Source organism: Mandrillus leucophaeus, unplaced genomic scaffold, assembly GCF_000951045.1.
Source record: "Mandrillus leucophaeus isolate KB7577 unplaced genomic scaffold, Mleu.le_1.0 Scaffold7, whole genome shotgun sequence".
Lineage (NCBI taxonomy): Eukaryota > Metazoa > Chordata > Mammalia > Primates > Cercopithecidae > Mandrillus > Mandrillus leucophaeus.
The window spans coordinates 9,043,484-9,052,660 of record NW_012107585.1 but is presented as its reverse complement, the minus strand read 5'-3'; the positions used below and the strand labels follow the sequence as shown (position 1 = coordinate 9,052,660).

The 9,177-nt window shown below is 42.1% G+C and overlaps 1 protein-coding gene across 2 annotated transcripts in view; it reads left to right on the top strand.

Annotated features, from left to right (window-relative positions):
- The window catches only part of MPHOSPH9 (M-phase phosphoprotein 9), an 87,112-nt gene that overhangs the window by 61,308 nt on the left and 16,627 nt on the right, over positions 1-9,177 (top strand). For both annotated transcript variants that reach the window (XM_011964532.1, XM_011964533.1), the window contains exons 14-16: positions 1,026-1,073; positions 2,260-2,324; positions 5,792-5,893. In XM_011964532.1, the coding sequence (XP_011819922.1) occupies positions 1,026-1,073; positions 2,260-2,324; positions 5,792-5,893 (215 nt within the window). The remainder of the gene's footprint in view (positions 1-1,025; positions 1,074-2,259; positions 2,325-5,791; positions 5,894-9,177) is intronic.

Below are 9,177 nucleotides of genomic sequence, written 5' to 3'. Positions count from 1 at the left end.
AAAAAAAAAAAAAAAAAAAGGCTGAACACGGTGGCTCACACCTGTAATCCCAGCACTTTGGGAGGCTGAGGCGGGCGGATATGAGGTCAAGAGATCAAGACCATCCTGGCCAACATGATGAAAACCCCGTCTCTACTAAAAATACACAAATTAGCTGGGCCTGGTGGCAGGCGCCTATAATCTCAGCTACTCGGGAGGCTGAGGCAGGAGAATTGCTTGAACCAGGGAGGCAGAGGTTGCAGTGAGCCACTGCGCATCAGCCTGGCGACAGAGCAAGACTCCATCTAAAAAAATAAATAAATAAAACATAAAAGTAATAGTTCCAAAAAGAGCAATGCAAATTTTAGTCTTTTAAAATACTTAAATGGTATTGATATTTTATTTTGAGACAGGGTCGCAGTGGTGCAATCTCACTGCAAGCCTCACTGCAAGCTCACTGCAGTCTCAACCTCCCAGGCTCAAGTGAGCCTCCTGAATCTATAAGCATGTATCTCCATGTTCAGCTATTTTTATTTTAAGATGGAGTCTCTCTTTGTCCCCCAGGTTAGAATGCAGTGGCACGATCATAGCTCACTGTAGCCTTGAACTCTTGAACTTTCAGGCTCAAGCAATCCTTCCACCTCAGCCTCCCAAAGTGCTAGGATTACAGGCGTGAGCCACCGAGCCCAGCTCTTTTTTTTTTGAAGAGGCAAGGTCTTGCTCTGTTCCCTAGGCTGATCTCCAGCTCCTGGCCTCAAGTGATCTTCCCTCCTCAGCCTCCCAAAGTGTTGGGATTATGGGTATGAGCCACTGCATCCACCTTTATTTAAATATTATTTGATATTTAAATAATATTTGATAATTAAATAATATCAAATGTATAGAAACCATTCCAGAAATTGAGAATTGTCCCATTCCCTTTACATTGAATCACCAGTTCTCTATTGACCTTTCTCTTTCATGACATTGGCATTTTTGAAGGCTATAGGCAGTTATTTTGTAGACTGAATAACATTGAATTTTGTGGTATTTTTTTTTCCTTGTAGCTTTTAGGAGAGTATGAGTCCCTTGGAAAAGAACACAGGAGAGTAAAGGTAAGGGGTAATGGTTTATGTTCTAGATTTCATGCAGATTTCATGCAGAGGTAGAAACACTGGTTTGGAAATCAAGGGATCTGACTCTTCCTCCTCCTTGCACTCCTTCATGCACCCTCCGTAGCTGTTGGAACTAGAACCTTGCTCTTCCTGTTTCAGTATCCTTATTTTCAAATACCTGCCCCATTTAACTGACAAGTTTTGTTAGATTCATTCATCTAACAAATATTTATTGAATGGCTATTGCATTTGAAATGAAATTGTTCAAAAGAGTATAAGGTACCATACAGATGCAAATTATTATTTAATACTGTTTGTTTTGTGACACCCAGGTTGGAGTGCGGTGGTGTGATCTCAGCTCACCACAACCTCTGCCTCCTGGGTTCAAGCAATTCTTCTGCCTTAGCCTCCCAAGTAGCTGGGATTACAGGTGTGCGCCACCATGCCCAGCTAATTTTTATATTTTTAGTAGAGATGGGATTTCACCACGTTGGCCAGGCTGGTCTCCAATTCCTGACCTCAAGTGATCCACCCGTGTCAGCCTCCCTGAGTACTGGGATTACAGGCATGAGCCACTGTACCCAGACATTTAATACTGATTAAATATCAAGCTTTGATTTTCACTGCATTAGCTTTTGGTAGGGTTGAGTTTATCGATTATGTTTGAATTCTTTATGAAAACTCTGTTTGGAGACTACATATTTGCATTCAGTAAAACCCTTCGACGATGGTGTAAGTGGGGCCCAGGTATTTCTGTTGCACAGAATGGAGAGTTGTGGTTATTGAAGCTTAGCAAAAAGGCCTGCATAGCTTGGCAGTCAAACCGTTCTGAGGGTTCAGGAGCAGATCCCATGATATCTAATCTCATTGAAAATATTTGTTTTACCATCCTTCTGAGGTTTTAGTCAAGTTATTTTAACACTGGTTTGTTTCTAATTAAGCAAAGTATAATGGGCTATATCTGTTACCCAGGGCACTTACACAGAGTGACTTGTATAGGCCGGTGCTTTCCTCTCATTTGTTTTCCTTGAACTGTTCGTCCTGGCTGTATGGTTTATGCCCTACTTGCTGAGTATGGTTTGTAGCTAGTCGGTTTAGCCTTAGATTCATTTTCTTTTATGCATTTTAAAATGATACATCTGAATATTTGTCTTCAGTTATCTGAATTTCTCCTTTATTTCCATAGGATGCATTAAATACAACTGAGAACAAATTGCTTGATGCATATACTCAGATTTCTGATTTGAAAAGGTAAAATGTATTATCTTACTAATGTACACATACCTCAATTGTTCTTTTATGTGTCTGTATTGAACATGATGAGAAGGAATTTTTTCTTGAGGATTTTTTTTTGTTGTTGTTGTTTGAGATGGAGTCTCGCTCTGTCACCCAGGCTGTAGTGCAGTGGCCGGATCTCAGCTCACTGCAAGCTTCGCCTCCCAGGTTTACGCCATTCTCCTGCCTCAGCTTCCCAAGTAGCTGGGACTACAGGCACCCGCCACCACGCCCGGCTAATTTTTTTGTATTTTAGTAGAGACGGGGTTTCACCGTGTTAGCCAGGATGGTCTTGATCTCCTGACCTCGTGATCCACCCGTCTCAGCCTCCCAAAGTGCTGGGATTACAGGCTTGAGCCACCGCGCCCGGCCTCTTGAGGATTTTTAAGCAGTTTGAGAACTAGTTTTATCTTAATTTTCCCTTGACATGGAAATACATTTCATTTTAGCCAAACAAGATTTCTTCTCTCTCTCTCTTTTTTTTTTTTTTTTTTTTTTTAAGAGACAGGGTCTCAATATGTTGCCTAGGTTGACTGTGAATTCCTGGGCTCAAGCAATCTTCCTGCCTCAGCTTCCTGAATAGTTGGGACTACAAGTGCTCATCATCATGGCTGGCTGATTTTTTTTTTGTTGTCGTTGACAGTCTTACTCTGTCATTCAGGCTGGAGTGCAGTGGCACAATCTCGGCTCACTGCAACCTCCTCCTCTTGGGTTCAAGCAATTCTCCTGCCTCAGCCTCCTGAGTACCTGGGACTATAGGGGTGTGCCACCACACCCAGCTAATTTTTTGTATTTTTGATAGAGACAGGGTTTCGCCATATTGGCCAGGCTGGTCTTGAACTCCTGACCTCAAGTGATCCGCCTGCCTCGGCTTGCCAGATTGCTGGGATTATAGGCGTAAGCCATGGAGCCTAGCAAGCCTGGCTGATTTTTAAAAACTTTTTTTAGAAGTAGGGTTTTGCTGTGTTGCCCTGGCTGGTCTCAGTCTCTCGGCCTCAAGTGATCCTCTCGCTTCATCCACACAAAGTGCTGGGATTACAGGCATGCGCTACTGCACCTGGTTTCAAACAAGATGTTTTAAGTGATTAAAAGGTATTGGTGGTTGTGCCTCAGAGGTGGATATTTTCCTAAACATTATGTATTTTTTTCAGCATAGGTTAAAATCCAAATGATATTTAACCACTGGAAAGAACTTTTAAGAAGCAGCTTAGTTCACGGAATTATGTTTGTGCTTCAAAAAGAAAACAGCATTAACACCAAAATTATGGTCATCTACTTTCAGAAAGACCTGGTTGGAGACTGTATTAATGATCTGATTTGTTTAATTAGGTAGGGACAGAATCGTAAATGGTATCTATTGCAAATGATTAGAAATATCCGAACTGGGTTGGGTGCAGTGGCTCACGCCTGTAATCTCAGCACTTTGGGAGGCTGAGGTGGGAAAATTACCTGAGGTCGGGAGTTCAAGACCAGCCTGGCCAACATGGCAAAACCCTTTCTCTACTAAAAATACAAAAATTAGCTGGGCATGGTGGTGCACGCCTGTAATCCCTGCTACTCAGGAGGGTGAGGCAGGAGAATCGCTTGAACTCTGGAGACGGAGGTTGCAGTGAGCCAAGATCACACCACTGCACTCCAGCCTGGGTGACAGAGCAAGACTGTCTCCCCCCTACTGCCCCCGCCCCCCAAAAAAATGAAAGATAGAAAAGAGAAATATTTAAACTGGTTCAAAAGCAAATTTTATGTTTGTATTTGGATATAAGTAATATCCCTTATTTAGAAATTCTACTGCAGTCTTAAGTTCTCATAGAGAAGAACAGAAATGCTGTCTAGGTTTCTCATCTGCCTCTCTTCTGTGATTCATTCAGTTCTAGTGATAACTTTCTTATCAGATTGGTATAAAACATCAGCCTTGTTAGAGCTATTATTTCTCAAACCTTCCTTGCATCAGAGTAGGTAAGAATTCGAGTTTGAAAGGTAAAATGAAGTCATACACAGAGCTTAAAAGAACAAGCCAGGCATGGCAGCGTGCACCTGTACTCCCAGCTACTTGGGAGACTGAGGCAAGAGCATCTCTTAAGCATAGGGATTTGAGGCTGCAGCAAGCAATGATCATGCCACTGCACTCCAGCCTGGGTGACAGAGTGAGACCTCATCTCTTAAAGGGGGGAAGAAAGAACAGCATGAATGCCAGGATATCTTTAAAATAGTCAGTTGGCCAGAGTAGTTATTTCCTGTTGGTAAACTTGAAAATAGGCTTTTATTTTGAACACGGCACAAATCAGGTGAAATACCTGTAGGTTGTTTGCAATATTTTAGCCTTGGCTTCTTTTAAAAATTAGAAAGTTTTTTTTTTTTTATTTTTAATTTTTTTTTTAAAGCTCTGTTTTTGGAAGTTAAGCCTGATTCCTCGTTTGTGAAAGTGCTACCTATTGTATGCATGGTTATATACATATTAGGATTAAACACATTAGAATGCAGTTTATTTGACAATTTTATTTTTATTTATAAGTGTTATGTTTTGATCTGTAGTCAAATTTATATAACTTGTGATATTAAGTCCATTTGTTCCTTTTTATTCAGTTGTATGGGAAATGTTCCTTTGTAGAGTTTTAATGTATTTGTTTTTCTGTTTTTCTATTTATAGTCACTGATTTTTGTTTAGCTTTTGTTTTATTTTTTTTTCTTTTTTGAGACAGAGTCTTGCTCTGTCGCCCAGGCTGGAGTGAAGTGGCGAGATAATGGCTCCCTGCAACCTCCACCTCCCGGGTTCAAGCTGATTCTCCTGCCTTGGTCTCCCGAGTAACTAGGATTACAGGCGAATGCCACCACACCTGGCTGATTTTGTATTTTTAGTAGAGATGGGGGTTTCACTGTGCTGGCCAGGCTGGTCTTGAACTCCTGACTTCAGATGATCCACCCACCTCGGCCTACCAAAGTGTTGGGATTACAGGTGTGAGCCACCGCACCTGGCCTATTTAGCTTTTTAAATAATGGTGATGTTTTACTATGAAAAAGGTTTATGGACTTGCAACTCTTTTTTTTTTTTTGAGACAGAGTCTCACTCTGTTGCCAGGCTGGTGTGATCTTGGCTCACTGCAACCTCCACCTCTCGGGTTCAAGTGATTCTCCTGCTTCAGCCCCCCGAGTAGCTGGGACTACAGGTGCACACCAACCACCATGCCCAGCTAATTTTTGTATTTTTAGTAGAGACGGGGCTTCACCACCTTGACCAGGATGGTCTCTATCTCTTGACCTTGTGATCCACCTGTGTCGGCCTCCCAAAGTGCTGGGATTACAGGGGTGAGCCACCGTTCCCAGCCATAGACTTGCAACTCTTTTACCACCCATTTTTTAGGAAGACCTGTTAAATAAACTGTGGTTGAGCTATATTTTAAATTTGTTGAAATGTACTTAATTTATCTTTATTGCTTTTGAATTAGAATGATTTCAAAACTTGAAGCTCAGGTCAAGCAAGTAGAACATGAAAATATGTTAAGCCTTCGTCACAATTCTAGAATTCATGTGAGACCCTCGCGTGCCAAGTAAGTTATTTCATTTACTCTCTGTAAAGCTAGAAATAGGTGCATGCTTTTATTAAGACGAGAAGCTCATCTGTCTAAATCATAAGAAAGTCAGGGTTAAATGTCATTACAGAACTTAGATGTGTTAAATTAATTACTGAACATTGTAAACCCTCTTATGCGGAGGCATTTGCTAAAATGAGGAAATATAGTAGGATCAAATTGGGATCCTTGGAATGTATTTTGTTCTTTGCCCAGCTGTGTGACCATAGGCAAGTCACTTACCGTTTTTGGAATTCATTTTTATTATCTGTAAACATAAGGACAAGAGGCTAGAACATCTCAAAAGGTCTTTTAGCCCTAAAATTTTAGACATTTTATTCCCATGTTATGGAAGGAACTATGAAGATCGATCTTCATTAGGTTGTATGGGTTTTCTTTCTAGTTTTTTAGTTCTTTCAGAATTAGCTTGGCTGTAATCTCAGCATTGTCTTGGTGATACCCTTAAAGAATACATTATTTTTATATTAGAACTGGCTTTTATTATGATTTTGGTGTAAATGAAGAATATTAATAAGTAAATAATAACTTTATAATAACATTTATCAGAAAAATGATTTTAAATTGTAATTTGTGACCCAAGTTGTAATTGTCAAATGAGGAGCTCTTTCTAGGGCTGGGCACAGTGGTTCATGTCTGTAATTCCAGCATTTTGGAAAGCCAAGGTGGGAGGATCGCTAGAGACCAGGAGTTCCAGACCGGTCTGGATAACATGGCGAGAGACCATCTCTATAAAATAAAATAAATTTTAAGAGAAGCTTTTTCTAAGTCTTTGTTAATTAATTTTAGTAGAACATGGAAAATTCTTCTTCTTCTTTTTTTTTTTTTAAAGAAAAGATGTAAGTAACAAATTGAACATTTGAGAGAGATAAAAGAGAGAGCTTCGGGTTGGGGGCCAGGGAAGACCTTTCTTTGGAGGAGGCTCATAAGCAGAGGAGTCACCTGTGCATAGAGCTGCTGGAGCAGAAGGTGTGGGGTGAGGGATAGGCGGGGTGGGGTGTCTGGGAGGTGGTCCATGCAGAGAAATTGCCTTGCTAAGTCCTCAGGTAGGAAAGAGCTTAGCATGTTTGAAGAACCTAAGGGAGGTTAGTGTGGCTTGAATATTTCCAGCAAGAGGCAAAATCGCCCTAGATGAAACCAGAGATTGAACATTTATAGCTTTCTAAGCCATGGTTAAGAGTTGGATCTTGCCCTAAGTCCATTGGGAAGCCTTTGAAGGTTTTTATGTGGTAAAATGATGTTATCTAATTGTTATTAAGGTACCTATCATGAGAAGATGGAGTAGGAAAGAAGCAGGAAAGAAGAAGGAGTAGGAATGGAACCAGGAGACTAGTTAGGCTGGTGCCGTGCTAGAGAGAGATGGTGTTAGCTAGGTGGTGGTCACAGAAATAGACAAAAGAGAATCTTCGGGAGAGATTCTAGAGGTAGGATCTATAGGATGTGGTTGTGGATTGGATGGCAAGGTAAGAAAGGGAGGTGTTGGAATAATTCCTTGGTTTCTGTCTCGAACAACTAAAGGTACCTAGTTCATATGTTGAACTTAGGGAAGAGATCAGAATTTCCATCTTGAATATTTTTCATATTGATTCCAAGTAGAAATCAAATAGGCAATTATAAATGAGTTTGGAGCTCAAAAATAAGTTTTAGGATGGAGTGATAAATTTTGGAGTCGTGCTGGGCACGGTGGCTCACGTCTGTAATCCCAGCACTTTGGGAGGCCGAGGCAGGCAGATCACGAGGTCAGGAGATCGAGACCATCCTGGCTAACATGGTGAAACCCCGTCTCTACAAAAAATACAAAAAATTAGCCAGGCGTGGTGGCGGCCGCCTGTAGTCCCAGCCACTCGGGAGGCTGAGGCAGGAGAATGGTGTGAACACAGGAGACGAAGCTTACAGTGAGTCGAGATCACACCACTGCACTCCAGCCTGGGCGACAGAGTGAGACTCCGTCTCAAAAAAAAAAGAAAAAAAAAAAATTGGAGTCATCTCTTTCTAGATGGTGCCTAAAGTTGTAGAATGGATGCCAACTGAGTGTGTTTAGTGAGAAGCAGGCCTGGGGCAAGAACTCTGACACTGGTGTTGGATAGAGAGAGCTGGCAAAGGAACCCGAGAAAGCGCTGCCAAAAAGCTAGAGGAAAACAAGCAGCTACCGGTATTGAGTGCAAAACCCAACCTGTGTTTTCCCTGTGCTCTCACACCAGCACAACAATAGACTCAGAAGACTTTTGTGACCCAGAATGTGTGGTATTTCTCCTCACCAGCAAGCGAGCAATCAGTTCTTCATGGCACCCAGCTGGGTGGCCTCCCATTCATCTCTGATACTATCTACCCAGAGATAGGGTCAGATCCCATAAGCTGAGGGCTCAGTCCCCAAGACTACCCCATGTCAGACACCATTTGCAAGTCCAGGCCTCCAGAACGTCTAACCAACTGGCTTCAAGTTGAGGTTCCCATAACCCTCTCTTTGGGTTTGATTAATTTGCCAGAGTGGCTCGTATAACTCAGAGAAACATGTTTACCAATTTATTACAGATGGTATTTTAAAGGATACAAAAAAGCAGCCAGTTGAAGAGATACAGAGTAAGGTCTGGAGGATCTCCAGCACAGGAGTTTCTTTCCCTGTAGAGATGGGGTGTGCCACGCCCCCCAGCGCGTGGATGAGCTCTTGTTCAGCTCTCCAGAAGCTCTGGAGCCCTGTCCTCTTGGGCGTTTTATGGAGGCTTCGTTGGATAGGCCTGACTGAAGCTTGGACAGCTGTGTTGAAATGTGATTGGACAGAAAGGATGTGATCTAAACCTAGCAAGGCCTGTCTGTTCAGATCCTTCTTGGCCTCTTTGTGCAGCATTCCTTCCTCCAGAGGGTGAAGCAGGACCCTCTCTGATTTGAATGAGAGTCTTATGACCCATAATCAGATTAGAGTCCTACCCTGGTAAGGTAAAAGGAAGACAGGAGAAGGTTAGATATTCTGTTGACTGCAACAAGGGATATGGAAGTTATGAGCCAGGAACTGTGGACGAAAACTGATGTATAATATATGTCATAATCTCACATTGCTGCTTGAGAGATCAAGGTGAAGACTGCAAGGTCTTTGCAAGCTGGAGGCTAATGCTTAGTGAACAGTTTGGATAGAGTGATTATCAGTAGAAGCCCATTCAGAGTGTACTCAAGAGTGAATGCAGGCTGGGCGTGGTGGCTCACACCTGTAATCCCAGAACTTTGGGAGGCTGAGGTGGGTGGATCACCTG